Genomic DNA, 17,872 nt, shown 5'->3' on the forward strand with positions numbered 1-17,872 from the left:
TCCGAACTCGTCTATTCAAAGCATCGCTGCCCAGCATACGAGAGCTCCTTTACCGACCTGAATACTGGGGCACGTCGACTTGAACCCAACTGCTTCATTGCCAGCAAGCTCCCTTTCACAATCCCTCCCCCACCAACACTCCTCACTTGCCTCCCGTTTGCCGCCGAATTCTCCGCGACCATGGCGGGCAAGCCCAAGGTTTTGCTCCTGGGCAAGATTGAACAGTACGTCGTCTATCCTGCCTTGTGCTCCAAGCTCCCCCCTTGACGAAGATGTACTGACCGTCGTCTTTGCCCCCACAACAGCGCCCACGATGCGTGGTCAACCATTTCCGACATCGCGCACGTTGTCGTCCCCAAGGCCACCAGCCGCGACGAGTTCCTAGCCGAGTGCAAGTCGGGCGCCTTCGACGGCGTCACCGTCGCCTACCGCACCTTTGACTCGGTCGCCATCACCGGCAGAGTCGACGCCGAGTTCCTGGACGCGGCGCCAAAGAGCCTCAAGTTCATCTGCCACAACGGTCCGTTTCCTCTCTCTCTCTCTTCGGATCAAAAAAAAACATGGCGTTGACACTTCAGTTCCCGTCACAGGCGCTGGCTACGACCAGGTCGACGTCGCCGCCTGCACCGCCCGCAAAGTCCGCGTCTCCAACACCCCCACGGCCGTCGACGACGCCACCGCAGACATCACCATCTGGCTCCTCATCGGCGCCCTGCGCAACCTCCCCACCTCCATGGCTGCCCTGCGCGCTGGCACCTGGCGCGGCAAGTCCCTCCCCGCCCTTGGCCACGACCCCCAGGGCAAGATCCTGGGTATCCTGGGCATGGGCGGCATCGGCCGCAACGTCGCCGCAAAGGCCCGCGCCTTCGGCATGAAAATTCGCTACCACAATCGCTCGCGCCTGAGCCCCGACCTCGAGGATGGTGCCGAGTATGTCGACTTTGACACGCTGCTCAAGGAGAGCGACGTGCTCAGCCTGAATCTCCCTCTCAACGTACGTTGACTTCCCTCTCCCTTTATGGACAGCCCCCCTTTCTTCACCTTCAGAGCTCACACACACCCCGGCCGCGCAGTCGAAAACTCGCCACACAATCTCCGCCCCCCAATTCGCCATGATGAAGCCCGGCATCGTCATCGTCAACACAGCCCGCGGCGCCGTCATGGACGAGGCCGCCCTCGTCGACGCCCTCGCCTCGGGCCAGGTCGCCAGCGCCGGCCTCGACGTCTACGAAAACGAGCCCGAGGTCCACCAGGGTCTGCTCGCAAACGACAGCGTCCTCCTCGTCCCGCACATGGGCACCTGGACCACAGAGACGCAGACAAAGATGGAGGAGTGGACCATCAGCAACGCCCGCATGGCTGTCACCGATGCAAAGCTGAGGAGCATCGTGCCTGAGCAGCGCGACATGGCTTGAGTCGAGGACCGCGAGCTAAGGCCATGCATACATACATATCGACATAGATGAGTGGGTGGGATTTACCTTGTCCTGCGGGAGGGCACGGAGGCATATAGACCCATGTACCAAGCCGTACATACATTGACTGAATACCCGGGATTGGATGAGCGGGCTCTCTCTTGCTGGGCCGTAGGAAATCCAAAGTTTCCGGCCGTTAAGCCTTTGATCAGGCCATGTTCGTACAACAAGAACGTGAACCCGGGCTATTCTTGACGAACCATGCATTTGTGCTCTCACCGGGGCCAAGCTCCTCGTATAATCAACGGACGCCTTCCGGCCGCCCGGAGCCTGGTACATATTCGCGGAGGCAATTGCATGGTACTTCACAATCAATGAGAATGCAGAATCGACAAATGTCATCGATGATTTAGATCGTCCTTATCTATCCATCGGCTGCGGTTGACGAGCCTCTGTATCCTCCGGGGACAGTTTTGCCGTGATGCCCCCCGTCGCCCTCATAATGCCAATTCCCTCAGCCTCGCAATGGGGGGAATCATTTTTTCAGAGAAAAAAAAAAGCCAACGCCGTCTTGTTGAAAAAGCAGATAGTTTCTTCTTCCGATTTCCATCCGCTCAGCGAGATTCTTCATGCTGTTGAATGTGCGAACACGGCACAAAAACAAAATTCAGCACCGACAGTCCGGGTGCCAATCATCTCTTACTTGACCAATACCATGCCAGTTCATGCTGTTGAAATCGTCAATGCGCGCCCTCTTCCTCGCCCGATGAGAGAGGGTCGCTGTACGCAGAAAAGCCCGGTTGAAGGACCCTCCAGTAGCTCCATAACAGAAAAGAAAAATTAGTAGCGGTAGATGTCGCTCTTGAAGGGGCCCTCGACGGTGAGTCCGAGGTAGTCGGCCTGCACCTTGGTGAGGGTGCTGAGCTCAGCCTGGACGTGGGAGAGGTGCAGGCGGGCAACCTCCTCGTCCAGGATCTTGGGCAGGACGTAGACGCCGACTTCAAAGTTGCCAGTCTTGGCAAACTCAACGTACTTCTTGCCCCAAGCCTCGTCGCGGCCCTTGTACAGCATAATCTGAGCCAGAACCTGGTTCGTGAAGGAGCAGGACATGACGAACGAGGAGTGGCCGGTGGCACAGCCAAGGTTGACCAGGCGGCCCTCAGCCAGGAGGATGATGTGGCGGCCGCTGGGCATGAGGAAGCGGTCAACCTGGGGCTTGATGTTCTGGACGGACTTGGCGTTCTTCTTGAGCCAGGCCACATCAATCTCAATGTCAAAGTGGCCGATGTCTGGGGCACAGTTAGATGAGGATCGTTTGCATGACGGAGATGATGACTCACTGCAAACAATGGCGTCGTTGGGCATGGCCTCAAAGTGCTCGCCGGTCAGAATGTCGCGGCAGCCGGTGGTGGTGACGAAGATTTGGCCAATCTTGGCCGCCTTCTCCATCGTGGTGACCTGGTAGCCGCCAACGGCAGCCTGGAGGGCGTTGATGGGGTCCACCTCGGTGACGAGGACGCGGGCGCCCATGCCGTGCAGGGCCATGGCGCAGCCCTTGCCGACATCGCCGAAACCGGCGACGACGGCGGTCTTGCCGGCAATCATGACGTCGGTAGCACGCTTGATGCCGTCAATGAGAGACTCGCGGCAGCCGTACAGGTTGTCGAACTTGGACTTTGTGACGGAGTCGTTGACATTGATGGCTGGGACCAGGAGCTTCTTCTCCTTGAGCATGCGGTAGAGGTGGTGGACACCAGTCGTGGTCTCCTCGGAGACGCCGTAGCAGTCCTTGAGCATCTCGGGGTACTTGGAGTGGACGAGCTGGGTCAGGTCGCCGCCGTCGTCGAGGATCAGATTGAGCTTGTTGCCGTCCTTGAAGGCCAGAAGCTGCTGCTCCAGGCACCAGTTGTACTCCTCCTCGGTCTCACCCTTCCAGGCGAAGACGGGGACGCCGGCAGCGGCAATAGCGGCGGCGGCGTGGTCCTGGGTGCTGAAGATGTTGCAGCTGGACCAGGTGACCTCGGCGCCGAGCGAGGTCAGCGTCTCGATGAGGACGGCCGTCTGGATGGTCATGTGCAGGCAGCCGGCGATGCGGGCGCCCTTGAGGGGCTGGTCATCGGCGTATTTGGCCCGCGTGGCCATGAGGCCGGGCATCTCATTCTCGGCGAGCTCGATCTCCTTGCGGCCAAAGGCGGCGAGGGACAGGTCGGCGACCTTGAACTTCTGGGCGGGAGCAGACATGGTGGGAGACGGCGTGCGCGGGGGGATTGGTGCTGAGGGGATGAAGGAGGAGAAAATGGCTCAGGCAAGGGAGGGGAGAAGTGGCTCGAGAATATTTATGAGGGAACTGGGAGGAGGAGTGGTGCGGGGCAAAATTTGCTGTTGGAGCGGGGCGCATGCCGGTACGCCGAAACAAAACGAGGGCGCTCCACAGCCTGGGTGAGGCAACTGAGAGAGCTTTGGGGCTGGGGGATGCTTGGCGGTCTCTGGCTATGAAGAGTCGAAGGCAGAATCAATCACAGGCGCAGCATGGAGTTGCTTGCATCTTGTCGAGATGGTTTGCGGCTTCCGATTCCTGAAACGACAATTTGGTGCATCTGCCGACGGCCTCCTTCAGTCGCAGCAGCGCGAATAACGGCTGCTTCCAGCAGGGGTCGTACCATCTATGCTCCTCTTTCCAATCTCGGCGCTTTTCATTAGCTAACAGGGTAACGTCGTCGGCACCTCTTTGCTGGAAATTTCCGTCTCCCTGGGAGCTGACCAGTGAAGGCCATGAGCTTCAGTCACGCCCGCACGTACAGTTAAGGCGTGCATGCCAAGGTCCGCCAAAAAGACAACTCACTCGCACACCGTCCATTGGCAAAAGCCTCAGCCTCCCACTTTTACTCTGCTTTCTTGACGCTGGAAATCTAGGCAAATAACTCGTCATGTCCCCAACAGTGTCCGGAACGCCGTCAATGCAACCCGCCCCCATCCACTTACTCCCCGAAGACGTCCCGATTACTGGGGCAGCAGATTCTCTCTCACGGCAAACATCTTGGCACTGACATTGGCAGTGAACCCGTCCACCTGCTTGCTGTATTGCTCCACCTGCCTCGCGTTCAGCATCCCCTCCAGCCGGCTGGGCTCCTGGGGCAGCTTGAACAGGCGTTGCCACTCGTCCTCGGGCAGCAGCGGCTGCTTCGCCACAGCCCGCTGCGCATTCTCCGCCTTGCGCTTGCCCTGCCACTGGGTGATCTTGGCCTGCTCTCGGCCGAGCTGTCTTTGGTAGAATTGGAAGTTGTTGAGGTCTGTGTAGTGCGATTCGATGCTCTCAAGCAAGAGGTCGCAAGTCTTCTCGAGGAAGGGGTCGATGGATAGGTCCAAAGTATCAATGGATGGATACATTGGGGGTTTGATGGCGTCCCGCTTGAGATCGGCGAGCGAGTTGGGCTCCTCAATCTCGTCCAGGCAAGGTGGAGAGGGGATTTGGTGCAGGAACGACGTGAGCAGGTGTGAGTTGTGGACGGTGATGGGGAGCTCGACAATAATGTCTCTGAATGAAAGCTTCGACTTTTGCAGGCTGTTGATGAGGCATGTTAGCGCTGGGGTCTTGTCTGATTCACACGGGGTGTCGAGTGCCAACTGACATTTCCGTCGTAAACTTGCCCTCCTTGTAGGCGTTCATGAAGACCGTGGTCAAACGGAATGCCCGTAACGTGAGGTGACCCTGGGAGCTTTTGCTCGTGTCGTATACGAGCGCCACAGTCCGGTCGTTGTCCTTTTGATAGTGATACTGGTTCTCGATGAAGCTCAAGTTGATGAAGTTGCCCATGGTGGCACTCGTGTACCACCCGACGTTGTTGGCATCGACATTGACCTCTTTCAGCTGCCGGATCATCTCGTTCTGGTACGCGACGTTGGACTTTTGCCGGGGCGCCGCGGCGGCCAGCGCAGAGGCATCGTTCTGGTGGTTCTGGTGGCTGTGGCTGTCGACAGTGCCGCCGTCAACGGTCGGGAAGGGGAACGAGTTTGTGATGTTCAAGACGCCGTTCTGGTCCATGCCGACAATCGACCCCGTCGCCTTCGTCGGAAAGGTCGATGAGCAGTGCTTGGCCACTTTCATGACCACCTGTTGCCGGCTGTTAGTCCCCATGAGGCGAGGCGGCAGTGGGGCGCTGTGAGCTCACCAGGGCCTCGACCTGGACCGCCTGGAAAGGCGCATCTTTCAACGGGTCGCTCATCTTATCCGGGCCGGCAAGGACTCTCTCGGGGGCTGGACACGCGTAGGGAGGGGCAGGCGCACGGGGGTACGGCGGGTTGCGATGATGCGAGATGGTCTGGTTGGCGAGAAAATCCGTCTTTTTGCGCCCCAGCTTTGGTTTGTGGGCGTTGTGGCGAGTGCGGTGAGAGACGGCAGAATGCTGCGGGGGAGTGGGTCGCCAACTCTCAGGCTCGTCCCGGACGTCCCGCCTTTTACAAGATGTCGATACGACCGACACTCGAATAATTAACTTCACAAAGTCGCCCTCAAGAGGCTCGGATCAATCAGTCGACCAGATCCTGCGATACTGACTCGAGGACATTGCGTGGCATGGACTCGGCTCCATCAGACGGCTGTAACGACCTCATAAGTACTGCTAGAGTCCCTGCTACTAGAACAAGGAAGCCATGGTGGCTGCATTGGCAGCTCTGATTAAATATCATCAGTTTTCGCTTTATGCGCTCTCTATCGCTATTGAATGGGTTCCCGCTATGCGCATAATTCATCATCAAAGACGCCTTTGCAACCATGCCGACGTGGACCATCCCTTGCGGCCCATTCTACTGGGGCTTATCCCTTGCTTTCAATAAAGACGGTCGCTCTGCTGACTCGCACCCTCATTCGCCGCTCCACCGACCGATTTCCCAGCTATCGGCGTTGTCGCGGATCGTGAGACGGTATTGATCGATTTTCCAGGATGCATACAAAGCCCGCGTAGAGCCTGCGGCTTTTCGGTGTGCCGGACCTCTTCCGCCATCCAGCGCGTCTTGACGAGACCTCCAGATGCAAGTCGCGAGATTGCGCAGCTCCGGGTCTGGGGAACCGAACCAGTATCTGGAGCGCGGTCAGCATAAATTTGGCGTTCCGAGTCCCGAGAGGGCGCCGGGAAGAGTGCTCACTTGAGGAAGCCACCGCTGGCCACCGCTTCGGCGTGAGCGGCCTTGTCCAGTGCCCCAAGATGGCTGTACTCGGTACTCGGCTTGATCTGGGAAAGAAAGGCGACGATGTAAAACGAGGTCTCCTTGAAGCCCTTTCCGGAAGCCTCGGTGAGCCGGCTCACTTCGCCCATGACCTCAGACCAATTGAATGACTCGGTGTACGGCTCAGTGGCATAGTCTTCGCGGACGGCTATGAGTTGCGTCAAGGCTTGTGCCAGGATGGCATTCTCGTGGTCGAGCGTCTTCAAGTCCAGCTGATGCTCCGGTTCGGTATACGGCGACTGGATAAGGAAACCCTCCTCGGGCAAGACCTCGGACCGGAGCGCTCTGAGGGCTTCCTTCTCCTTGCTGATGACGGGGACCTCGACCGGCACTGCCGTTTGCATCGCTCGGGCGGCCATGGCGACGCGGCAGCAACGGATTACCGACGACTCCCCGACGAACTCTTGGGTGGATCAATGTTGTTGGTATCGAAGCAAGCTTCAACAAGGTCGAGGGGGAAGCGGACAAAGATGGTCAAGGGCGACACAAGGGCGAAACTTTAAGGAATTTAAACGTGTTGTTTATGCGTGAAAAGGGGACGGTAAGTGCCACCACTCACTTCATTGAATCGAAGCAGTGAAGCACCTTCTTATTAGCCTGCTTAAAAACAAGGTGCAGCATTGCTGCAACAGGATGAGACAGGCACAAAAGCACGGAATACGCTTGAGAATGACACGACGGCGCGGCCGAGGCAGGGACCCAGCTGGCTGGCGGTGAGCCAGTCAGAAATGCCGGAGAGCCGGGTTGGCACGGATGAGGCAGCCGGGGGCCCGTATTTCGCAATTGCCGCGTCTTCAAACGCCATTCCAGAGTCCAAAAAGGCCGTTGGCTCTGCCAAGCAAGGCAGCGCCTGGGGTTCGACAAAGCGGGCGCCCGCAAGGACGACAATCTATCAGTCACCAACACGCTTAATCGGCTTGCGTCAACATCGGACGCCAGGCAGGATCGACGGCCAGCATTTGTGTGCCCTGGGCACGACCCTGACCCTGGATCAATGGCACCACCACACCATCTCGGGGCGAAAACGCCTAACGTACCCCACTGCGTCATGCAACGCACTAGGTCATGCAACAATTTTCAACACCTGACGCGTCTTCTTCAAATTGACGCGATATGGATCACAACCCTCGTATTGCAGAGGCAATTATAGAACTGCAATCCCAAGATCGCCCTAAATATGCAGAGACCGCGAGGAGATACAATATCGACAAATCCACGCTGTGGCGCCGCTTCAAAGGCAAAACAGCCTCAAATCACGACGCGAACTCTTACTCGCGACAGAAACTCACCAGCGCGCAGGAGGAGATTCTTATTGGGCACGTCAATAAGCTGACCGACCGTGGTATCCCGCCTACCCTCAGATGTTGAAGAATATCGCCGAGGAAATCGCAGGGACAGAGCTTGGTGTCAACTGGGTGAGCCGCTTCCGCAAGCGACACCATGACCGTCTTTCGAGCTTGTATTTGCGCACCATAGATCATCAGCGGAAGGCTGCTGATAATTCAGGCATTTCCAAAACTTCTTCAATCTAGTAAGACTGCTTTTATCGTCATTTCAAGGGTATACTGCCGACAATACTCGGTCAAATGCCGTAAAGTCGCCATTTCTGACCGAATCCAACTAGCTCCGCGAAAAGATCGAAAAGTACAACATCAGTCCCTCAAATGTTTATAATTTTGACGAGAAGGGATTCCAAATTGGTCTCTCTCGCTCCACCAAGCGAGTTGTCCCCCGAGAAGCCCTCAGGCGCGGAAAACTGGTCGGGGCAAGCCAAGACGGGAACCGGGAGTTCATCACGCTGATCGCTGCCATATGTGCAGATTATTCGTACCGCCACCGGCCCTCATTTACAAAGGGGAGTCAAAAGACTTTCAAGATACTTGGCTTGAGGATTTTGACCATTCCAGCGAAGTAGCCTTCTTCGCCAGTACGGAAAACGGCTGGAGCTGTGATGCACTGGGTTTACACTGGCTTCAGCGCATATTTGACTGCCATACGAAGCAAAAGGCTGGTCGTGCCTACCGTCTCTTAATTTTAGACGGTCACAATAGTCACATTAACCTGAAATTCATTGACTATGCCGATCGGAATCGAATTCTCATTGCTGTGTTGCCATCGCACTCAACTCATCGGCTTCAACCACTCGATGTTGGCCTGTTTTCCGCACTCTCCACCTATTATGCTCAAGGTTCCGACCAGCTGATGTCCATTGGATGGGGGTTAATTCGCCTTACCAAACGGAATTTTTGGCCACTCTTTCGTGATGCGTGGAACCAGGCATTTACGGCCAAAAATATCGAGGCTGGTTGGCGGGCCACAGGAATCCATCCACTCGACCCCGGCAAAGTATTGTCCAAGATTAGCCACAGCAGTGATGTGACACCCCCACAAACTGCATCTGAGGAAAGGGCGATGAAGACTCCAGGCTCTCTTCGGGCTATTCGGCGCATTACCCGCCGTCTCCGCAAGGAAGGGCTGATGGACTCCCGAGTCACAGCGCTCTCCGAGCATCAGAGAAACTGGCGACACAATATGAGCTCGTACAACACGAAAATCGAGATCTACAGGAAGCGCTCAAACTTGCACATAAAAAAGGGAAACGCAGAAAGGCCTTGGGCCTTTTCAATCCGGAAGAAAGTGGTGGCCAGCCGGTCTTTTTCAGTCCAGCCAAGGTGGAACTGGCGCGGCGACGTCAGACGGACAAGGCACAGGCCGACGAGCAGCGCAAGCAAGCCATTGAAGATCGTCGACTCCAGGTAGCCATATCACGTGAAGAAAAGGCTCGAGAATCTGCCGAGAAGAAAAACAGCGGGCTGCAATGCGTCAGGCCTTGCGAGAGCAGCGTTCTCGAGAGAAGACAGAGCGTGCTGCGGAGCGCGAGGCAAAGCGAGCTGAGAAACGGGAGGCCGCAGCAAAATTAAAAGCAGAGAGGTCTGCACGCGAGGCTGAACGCCAGGCTATTCGGGAAGTCAAGTTTGAGGTAGCTGCTACGTCAAAGCCTGGTGTAAGAGGGCACAAAAGACATGGTAGCGGTGAGAAAAACGAGGGGCGTTGGAAGCGGGTTTGCGCGACGGGCATTCAACCACGCAACAACTCGGAGGAAGAAAGGGTAAAGATTGGTTCTGAAGCTTCAGTGGCTCGAGACCACAGTCCCGGAGCTTTAGGGGTAAAGACATACCTCCCGTTCGACGGAAGCGCAGGGAAGTATGGAGGCCGGTTTCTCAGTCTCTCAGGTCTGGGCGGACCACAAGACCGCCTGCTCATATTTCCTAAGAAAACCATCATATAGATAGACTCTGTATGAAGTGTTTCACATATTGTAATGTTTAATAGTATTTTAAATGGTTTGTGTCGGTTGCAGGATTAATTTTCGCTCTGGCTTGCCGGTCGGGCAATTTGTTGCATGACGTGGTGCGTTGCATGACTCAGTGAGGTACGTTAGCTCAAAAGCTTCTTGAGCCTTGGCGAGGTAGCGCCGAGAGCAATTGGTCCGTCGAGAGCGGGTAGCGCATATTGCCTTGTTGCGAATATCGAAATGTTTCTGCAAGGAACGCTTCTGCTGGCGGCCTAACGCCAGGAGCCGAGACAGACACGGACTCGGATGCGCATCAGGTGCCTCGATAACGTGGTCGGCCACTAGACCATCCTCTATTGTTGCTCGACTGCAAGTCACGCAGCGCACGCCTCCAGTTCCTCTGCCGGGTGTCGACTCCCTTGCATCAATCTCTTTCTCAAAACAGGTGCTTGTCAGCCAACGGGCGCGTCTCGGCTCAGAGGCCTGCAGAATCGTCCAGCTCGGGCTTTCTCCTCCTGAGCCACAGCTTCGCCGTGTCATATGACCCGAGGTACAGCGAGCTACCAATCGCGGTCCATCCTGAACGGAAGGAAGCGCCTCTCAAGAAACCCTTGATGCCTCGCTCGCAGTATATCTGCTTGGCCACGGCCCACGACCCTTGCTTGGACCGTGGCGCCGAGCCACTGCCTCTATCACTCCCGGCCGTCACCATCATCCGAGTCTTGACCACGTCGCTGGGCGTGGTCAAGAACGCCGCCACGGCGCCCGCCGCCCCGGCACTGCCTCCGGCGATGAGGCCCGTCTCGACAAGCCCGTCAGGCTGGTCTCGACGCCCCCTCCTTGTCAACTCCCACAGCCGAGATCGGAGGTGCTCAAAGACGGGGAACTGCAAGCCGGTGAAGGGCAGGTTACGTGCGACCAGCGCCGTGTAACCAGTGAAGAGGCGGCCCGCAGCGCCGGGGCCCGCCAACCGCCGAAAGGCCTGCAGCGAGCTCGACTCGTAAGTGGCGGCGCCTGTTGTGGCTGCTTGCCCTCGACGCAGCATCTGCGCGTTCTGCTTGACGACCTCGGCCGGCGCCAGGACCAGGCATGATGCCATTTCCGCCAAGCCTGACGCGCACGCGTGCACGAGCGCCTCGGGGAGGGGCAATCTCCTCGCAAAGGCGTGCTTCGCCTTCTCGTAGGTTGAGAAGAACAAGCCAGCTGCGCGGCCAGATGTTAGCCATATAGACCCATGCGTCTGTTCTTCCCTGCGGATGTCGAGGCAATTTGCTTGCTCACCAGCAGGAAGCGTGGCCAAAACAACGATGCCGAGACCCTGGTACAGCCCGCCAATGGCTAGAGGCTTGTGTCTCGACCCCGAGCTATACATCTTGATATAGTCCTGGCTCTGGTACCGCGTCTTGAGCGTGTCCAACGGGTACACGATTACATCGACGGTAAAGGCGGCCACCGCTCCGGCCTGGAAGCCCGCCCTCCTCGGTCAGTGAGCGCTTCTTTTCCTGCCCGGTTGTAGGTAGACTAGGCCGCATACCACGTAAACGTCCATTACGCGTGCTCGTGAGGTGCCGGAGAGCGACTCAATTTGTTGGCTTATTGTGTCTGTCGTTTACGAGCGAGGCCTTATTTTGCGTCTTTCTTTATCTGCGCACTGGGTCTCGCAACGCCGCGATGACATCATCCATGACAGGCACTCGACTTGGACAGAAAGACAACTTGATGTCATACATACATCCACATGTCATGTAGGCCAATTGTATGAGCTTGAAATCCTTTGGATTCGGCAACCGGATAGCCCTTGCCAATCGCTTTCCCGTGACATCTTCAGCCAGAGACCTGGCCTGCCTCTGTTGTGTCTACCTCCTTTATAGACACAAAACTGTTCGCCTTCGACGCAGCTACATCGTGACGCATGTTTGTGACAAGGATTCGCTCCATATCCGTAGGTGACGTGTCTGGACCACGCCAAGCTGCCTATTGATCCTAGCCATGGCTTGACAAAGCCAAGAACAGAATAGAGAAAGAGAAACGGGGTTCTACTTGCGTTGTACAGGTCTATACGTGAGGGCACTGGGGTCATCTATTCGTACCGTCGGCTTCTCGCACCCGGAAAAGCAAGGGCTCAGAGCTTGCTCCGCGGGCTTGGCGAGTCTTCGCATACCACGGCGGCCACGACGCAAATGTCGTCGACCTTGCCGCCCTGCCACCGCTCGTGCGGGTAGTACTTTTGCACGTCCTTGGCAAAGGGGCCGTCGACCTTTGCGTTGATGCTCGCTGCCTTTGCTGCGCCCGCGAGCTCCGTGGCCAGCAGGCTCTGGAGCGTAACCGTCCTCTCCGGCCGGTTGTCGGCGTCGCCGACCGCGGGGCGAGCGGGGCTGACGAGGGCCTCGATCGAGTCTGTGGCGCATAGGACGCCCGTCGGCGTCATGGACCAGGCGCCTCCCGAGACCATGACGCGGCTGGCGATGCGGAGGATGTCCTGGTTGAACAGGTTATCGAGGACGCCGTCGGTCGCGAGGACGAGGACGTCGCCGTGGCGGACGCGGTGGTGCGTTACGTCGGCGTCGTGCGGAAGGTCGCTGAGCTGGGTGCCGCCAAAGGCCGCCATGCGCGCGGCGACGCGCGGTGGGATGAGGGAGAGCTGGAAGGGGGTGTTGAAGGCGTGTGTCTGGGGCTCCGAGTAGGCATTGACGGCGTTGAGGCGCAGGTGTAGGAAGCCAGAGTCGCCCAGGTTGGCCACGTCGAGGATGCCATCGGGCGCCGCAATGGCCACACAGGCCGTGCTGCCGCCCGCGTGCACGCTGCCGTCGTTGCACACGGCGTCATACCCCTTCTGCATCAGCCTGCGCGCCGTCAGGGGCGTGCTCGCCGCCGGGCCGTGCTCGTACGCGACGGCGGCCATGTAGTCGCAGAGGCCGTGGGAGAAGTCGGCGGGATTGACACCCGAGTCGGTCCAGCCGCCCACGCCGTCGGCGACGCCCAGCGCCACGGCGCCCGAGTCGTTGACGCGGCTGACGAAGAAGGCATCGTGGCCCGAGTCGGGGCGCGAAGAGCGCCGCCGGTGGCGAGGCGGCTGGATGCGGTTGTAGGGGTTGAAGTGGAAGACGTGCGTCGACGGGTCGTAGGGGCGGTCTTTGGCGATGAAGGAGGCCGAGACGTGGTAGGAGAAGCTGGGCTTCATGGGTATGGTCGGAGCGGCGGCTGAGGCGGTCGAGTAGGTAGCTGTGCCTATCCAGCTCCGTGGCACGTCGCCGGGAGTTGGGCGGGAGAGAGGAGGAGGAGGAAGCGCTGGACGGGCCGGCCTGGCGCGGCGCATCGAGCAGGCTGCCGAGAAAGCGATGAGCTTGCGTATGGTCCCGTACCCGGTGAAGACGGAGATGGGCCGGCGAGTTACCGCGGAAAGAGGGGAAATCGAACCTCTAGCTGTCGATGCTCGCCATGGCGCGGACGAGGTAGCAGAAGCGGCGGCGGCGGCGGCGGCGGCGGCAGCTCTGGCGCAGGACGCGGCCATCGAAGGATGAAGTTTTTCAGGACGACGCGGCTGTGGCAGAGAGCGTTGCGAAGGCGGTGGACGCTTCGCGTTTCTGCCTGCAATGCGCGCACGCCCTTTCTGTTCTACGACTCGCGAGCCAAGGAGCCGTTGCCGTGCGCCGCTGACCTCGGGGCGGCGGAATGGAGGTGAGTGGAAGGTATCGCTGACGCTGTCCAGCTGACAATTTAACACTAAGGCACTGTAAGTTATTTAGCAGCTGCTCTGAGCCTGCAGGCCAGCTACTCCGTACAGGGCATCTTATCGATAATGGTGATCAACGAGTCGACTCGTCTTATGTAATGGCCGGCTCCACTGCCGTTTCAGCGTCAGCCATCCGATAATCCGCCGGCCCTTAGCCGCCACTTGTGGGTCCTACACGTGACCCTTCTCGTAACCACTGCTCGTTGGATCTGACAGGAGACGGGCCTCGTCTCCCGGCCGGCACGTCGCATGACGTTGGGGCCGACCCGTCCAGGCCCTCCTGGGGAAAGGGGCTCTGCCGTACATAAAGCCGCTGCTATCCACCACGGCCCGTCGAGCAAGCCCTCCCACGATGGGGTGTGGGTGGTGTCGTTTTCTCCGACTCCCGCCCTTGCAGATGGCGAGTTTTCCGTGTGCATATGCACGGCTTGGCCGCCGTGGTTGTTTGGTATCCTTGACAAATCGTAAGGTTATGGGTTGGCGTCGAATGCCGGTTGGAGAGAAAGTAGGAGACGAAGTCGAAGAAGGAGGGCAGAAAGTTCCGTGCTGCTGCTTTTGCAGTTCGATGCCGTCGTCTTCTGCAGCTTGGACCGCTTCCCGCCTTCTTTGTCCATGTCTCTATCTGGGCAGGGAAGCAGTCGGCGACTGCATCGTAGAGCCGTGGCTAAGTTGCGCCATCATCACGGTGAGAGATGGCCATTAGGGGCCGGTCACTCCCCCAGACATCTGCCCTCGTCCATCCCCCCATGGCGAGATTCTTTCCAGAACAATGACGGCCTACGCATAACAATCGGCCTGGCCGTTGATTGCCTACACGTCCCATCATCATACTGACAGTACAGCTCGTCCTGGTACAGAGTACATACTGCTTGGTCTCGCCACGGCACCATCATGCAACCCGTGCAGAGGTGACTCAGTAACAAACGTTCCTGCATGCATGGCGGCCTGTACGGGACATCCTACCCTCGGTTGCGGTACGATTTGCAGAGATTTTCATGCTCACTCTCCCGGCTCCCTCTCGGAAGGACTTTGATGCCGCCCATCCCGCACCCATACACTCACACTCTATTACGTCTCCTCACCCGTCCCGGCTTTGCCCACGGGGAACGGAGCAGGGTGAGAAGGGTGGCGAACCACGTGGGTGCTTGGTCCCCGATTGTCCGCCTTGGACCGTCGTCGCCCTCGGACCGTCGACACCGGGAGGCTGATGTGCTGCGATGGAACCTGAAGGGTTGGGTCGTTTGCCCCCGGGGGGTGGGATTGCATCTGCCCACCATCCGACGCTGAACTGATCGCACTGGCGTGTTGACATTCTAGACTGTCAGAGAAGGAGGCGAGACGGAGACTCGAGTGAAGAAAATTTTCATCACAGCATGCCGAGCATCTTCTTGACGGTAAAGTGTCGAGACTCATGAGTATAAAGGACGGCTTCCTCTCCGGTCTTCACCAGCATCAGCAACACCACATCCAAACACCATCCTACAAACACTCCCAAGACACACCCTCTACCACAGCTTTCTCTCCATCTCTCAAGGTTCTTTCCAAGAAACCCAAGTCAAGATGCAGGTCACCGCCGGTCTTCTCTTTGCTCTCGCCGGGGTCGTCATCGCAGCGCCCAAGCCCGCCATCAACAACTGCGGCGAGCCCTACGGAAGGTGAGCGTTCAACGGGCCCCAGCTCAGAGAGCCAAAGTCTTCCGTGTCTCGCACAACCCGTTTCTGACTTTGAACCCGTAGGTGCTACAGCGCTATCGAGACACCCAAGGCTGTTGTCCAGAGGGCAGCCTCCCCGCCGCCCATGGCCATGACGGCACCTCCCCAGTCTGCACCGACCAGCATCCAGGGCAAGGACGGCTGGATGACCATCTTGAAGAAGGATGATGGCAAGATGACGGCTCTGCAATCAGACACTGGCTTCATGACCGCTTGGAAGCAAGACAACGGCAAGATGACCGCCTTCGAGTCCGATACGGGCTTCATGACGGTCTGGAAGGGAGATGACGGAGTCATGACGGCCTGGAAGGAGGACAGCGGAAAAATGACTGCCTTGAAGTCCGACACTGGTTTCATGACTGCCTGGAAGCAAGACGACGGCAAAATGACCGCCTTGAAGTCCGACACCGGTTTCATGACTGCCTGGAAGGAGGTCAACAGCAAGATGACCGCCCTCAAGTCCGACACTGGTTTCATGACGGCCTGGAAGGATGACGACGGCGTCATGACTGCGTGGGCTCCTCAGCCTACCCAGTGAGCGCCTCCAAAGCTGCTCGCAACAGGCACACACAACGCAACAACACCACACAACGCAACAACACACTCACGACTCACTTTGTAACGGCTGCGTGGGGCGGGGGGCGGGATAAAAGTTTGGTTTTGGTTTTAGGTATAAAAAAAATGGGATGGTCAGAGATGGTTAAAGGGAATCTGAACGCCTGTCAAAACAGGCAAAAACTAATACATATTGCGTAATTGTAATCAAAAAGAGTTCTCGTCAAGCGACTTACTCCAGACTGCATCATTCGTCCTCTATTCGACCACTAGAGTAATCTAGTTTCGTGACATGGGCTAGTAATAAGTGCTCCCGCTCGGCGTCTGCTCGGCGCTATGGTCTGTGGCTCCAGGGTAGGCACCGACAGGTGTCGGATGGCCCCCCCTCGCTTCATCTTCAGAGCTCATCTCGTCTCCCAGGTCATCATCTCCGTCCGGCGGGGAGCGCATGGCTTCGAGGACCTCTCGGTCGAGCATAGGCGGCTTGTAGGGCTGGACCGTGTAAATCTCTCGGCCCGAGGGCATTTTGGCCAACAGAGAATTGGCTGGCGGAACCAGTTGCGTATTCATCTGAGCCAAAGTCAGCGGAGAAGTCGGGGCTGTAGAGAGAGCAACATGATTTCTTACCGTGTCGTTGATCTTGTTCCACTTGGCATATAGCATGTCGAGAACCCTCGTCTCCTCCAGCCTGCCCGCATCTACGCCCCACGCCGTCTCTTTTTCGATCCGCCGATCTTCTCTTTTCTCTGCCAGATCCTTTCTGAGCCGGCCGAAGCTCAGCCCCTTCTTCGAATCCCTTTCTTTGGCCTCTAACCCGAGGGCCTGTAAGCCTGCGCGGAGCCAGCCAACGGCTTCCGCAACATGGCCGTCCACCTCGGCATGGATCCCAAAGAACCTGCATGCTTTGGCCCGGCTGGTGCGACTTAGATCATCCATGTACTTTAAAAAGCTTGGGTTGCCCTTGTTGATTCCGGATCCTGCCGGCTGACATAGCGACGCTGCCTTGGCCGCGTGGTCCGAGGCGGCCAGACACAGCCGCGCGTTGAGATGAGCCTTTGTCTTGGGGATGTCGGGCGCCTTGAACATCCATTCTTTGTCGCCCTTGTTCCGGTCTTGGGCGACGGCCGTCGGATATGGGTCATCTTTGGTGACTGCCAAGAGAGTCGCCTCTGCCAGAGCCAGGGACGCCAGGGTCCGAGCCGTGGTGGGAGCAACGTCGAAGCAGGGGGGAGCGCTCGAGATCTGCTCACTCCGGCCAGCGAGATACTCGTATATAGACGCAGCGTCGAGGAGGTGCTTGTTTGCAGTCTGGATCGCCGTTGTTCTCTCCTTGGCGCCGACAAACTCTCCAGTGGTGGTGTACAGCGGCTGCAGTATAGACCTGGCCGTGGAGACGTAGGCGAAGGCCAAGGTTGACAAGACGAAGAATATTTCATATTCTAGCGAGCCTATCGCAACTCGGGGCCTCTCGCGTCCTGGAACCATTTCGCTTGATAGCGTTGGCCTCCATTGGATCGAGGGAGCCATCTTCAAGACGACATTGATGCTCTCTCCTCCCACCAGGCTGTGGGAGCTGACGCCAGCGTCGACAGCGAGGAGATAGGGTATGTATTCACCCAGGCTTGAAATCACAGTGGCGAGACTTGCCGTCCGCGAGGCAGGCGGAAGCCGCTTGTGCTTTTTGAGGGTATCTCTCGCGACGCCGCGCTGGGTGCTGGCATTGATGGGCAGAGACGGGTGAGAGTCGCAGCTGAAGCAGGATGAGAAGGAGAAGGCGGACGTGGTCGGCAGCACGAATGGAAACGGCATGATGGAGAGGCTGCTCAGGTCGGAAGAGAGGCCCTTCCCGGGATGCAAGCAGCATTGTTTGTCTGTCTTGAGAGGTCACGAGAGCCTTATACGCAAACTGAGGCATACGGTGTGCCGAGGTGAAACTCAC

At 57.9% G+C, this 17,872-nt stretch overlaps 8 protein-coding genes across 8 annotated transcripts; 2 read left to right on the top strand and 6 right to left on the bottom strand.

Annotated features, from left to right (window-relative positions):
- Positions 1–180: 180 nt before the first annotated feature.
- Positions 181–1,415, top strand: HRG_06000 (d-isomer specific 2-hydroxyacid dehydrogenase, NAD binding domain-containing protein; the record flags this gene model as incomplete). Its single annotated transcript, XM_044864471.1, has 4 exons — positions 181–224; positions 306–520; positions 591–994; positions 1,074–1,415. The coding sequence occupies 4 exons, from the start codon at positions 181–183 to the stop codon at positions 1,413–1,415; spliced, it is 1,005 nt and encodes a 334-aa protein (XP_044721003.1).
- An 840-nt stretch (positions 1,416–2,255) lies between these two features.
- Positions 2,256–3,656, bottom strand: HRG_06001 (s-adenosyl-L-homocysteine hydrolase domain-containing protein; the record flags this gene model as incomplete). The annotated part of the gene is made up of 2 exons (XM_044864472.1): positions 2,256–2,704; positions 2,756–3,656. The coding sequence occupies 2 exons, from the start codon at positions 3,654–3,656 to the stop codon at positions 2,256–2,258; spliced, it is 1,350 nt and encodes a 449-aa protein (XP_044721004.1).
- Positions 3,657–4,415: 759 nt separating this feature from the next.
- HRG_06002 (JAB1/Mov34/MPN/PAD-1 ubiquitin protease domain-containing protein) lies at positions 4,416–5,638 on the bottom strand (the record flags this gene model as incomplete). The annotated part of the gene is made up of 3 exons (XM_044864473.1): positions 4,416–4,977; positions 5,045–5,526; positions 5,585–5,638. The coding sequence occupies 3 exons, from the start codon at positions 5,636–5,638 to the stop codon at positions 4,416–4,418; spliced, it is 1,098 nt and encodes a 365-aa protein (XP_044721005.1).
- A 637-nt stretch (positions 5,639–6,275) lies between these two features.
- Positions 6,276–6,997, bottom strand: HRG_06003 (UPF0643 protein; the record flags this gene model as incomplete). Its single annotated transcript, XM_044864474.1, has 2 exons — positions 6,276–6,492; positions 6,558–6,997. The coding sequence occupies 2 exons, from the start codon at positions 6,995–6,997 to the stop codon at positions 6,276–6,278; spliced, it is 657 nt and encodes a 218-aa protein (XP_044721006.1).
- A 3,411-nt stretch (positions 6,998–10,408) lies between these two features.
- HRG_06004 (mitochondrial carrier protein) lies at positions 10,409–11,482 on the bottom strand (the record flags this gene model as incomplete). The annotated part of the gene is made up of 3 exons (XM_044864475.1): positions 10,409–11,136; positions 11,215–11,395; positions 11,468–11,482. 3 exons carry the CDS (start codon positions 11,480–11,482, stop codon positions 10,409–10,411), a joined length of 924 nt encoding a protein of 307 aa, XP_044721007.1.
- Positions 11,483–12,055: 573 nt separating this feature from the next.
- Positions 12,056–13,114, bottom strand: HRG_06005 (stage II sporulation protein E (SpoIIE) domain-containing protein; the record flags this gene model as incomplete). Its single annotated transcript, XM_044864476.1, has 1 exon — positions 12,056–13,114. The coding sequence occupies one exon, from the start codon at positions 13,112–13,114 to the stop codon at positions 12,056–12,058; it is 1,059 nt and encodes a 352-aa protein (XP_044721008.1).
- Positions 13,115–15,226: 2,112 nt separating this feature from the next.
- On the top strand, positions 15,227–15,916 carry HRG_06006 (uncharacterized protein; the record flags this gene model as incomplete). Its single annotated transcript, XM_044864477.1, has 2 exons — positions 15,227–15,321; positions 15,403–15,916. 2 exons carry the CDS (start codon positions 15,227–15,229, stop codon positions 15,914–15,916), a joined length of 609 nt encoding a protein of 202 aa, XP_044721009.1.
- Positions 15,917–16,230: 314 nt separating this feature from the next.
- On the bottom strand, positions 16,231–17,742 carry HRG_06007 (BRO1-like domain-containing protein; the record flags this gene model as incomplete). Its single annotated transcript, XM_044864478.1, has 2 exons — positions 16,231–16,503; positions 16,561–17,742. The coding sequence occupies 2 exons, from the start codon at positions 17,740–17,742 to the stop codon at positions 16,231–16,233; spliced, it is 1,455 nt and encodes a 484-aa protein (XP_044721010.1).
- Positions 17,743–17,872: the final 130 nt, after the last annotated feature.

Source organism: Hirsutella rhossiliensis (genome assembly GCF_020360975.1).
Source record: "Hirsutella rhossiliensis strain HR02 chromosome Unknown scaffold00005, whole genome shotgun sequence".
Taxonomy (NCBI): domain Eukaryota; kingdom Fungi; phylum Ascomycota; class Sordariomycetes; order Hypocreales; family Ophiocordycipitaceae; genus Hirsutella; species Hirsutella rhossiliensis.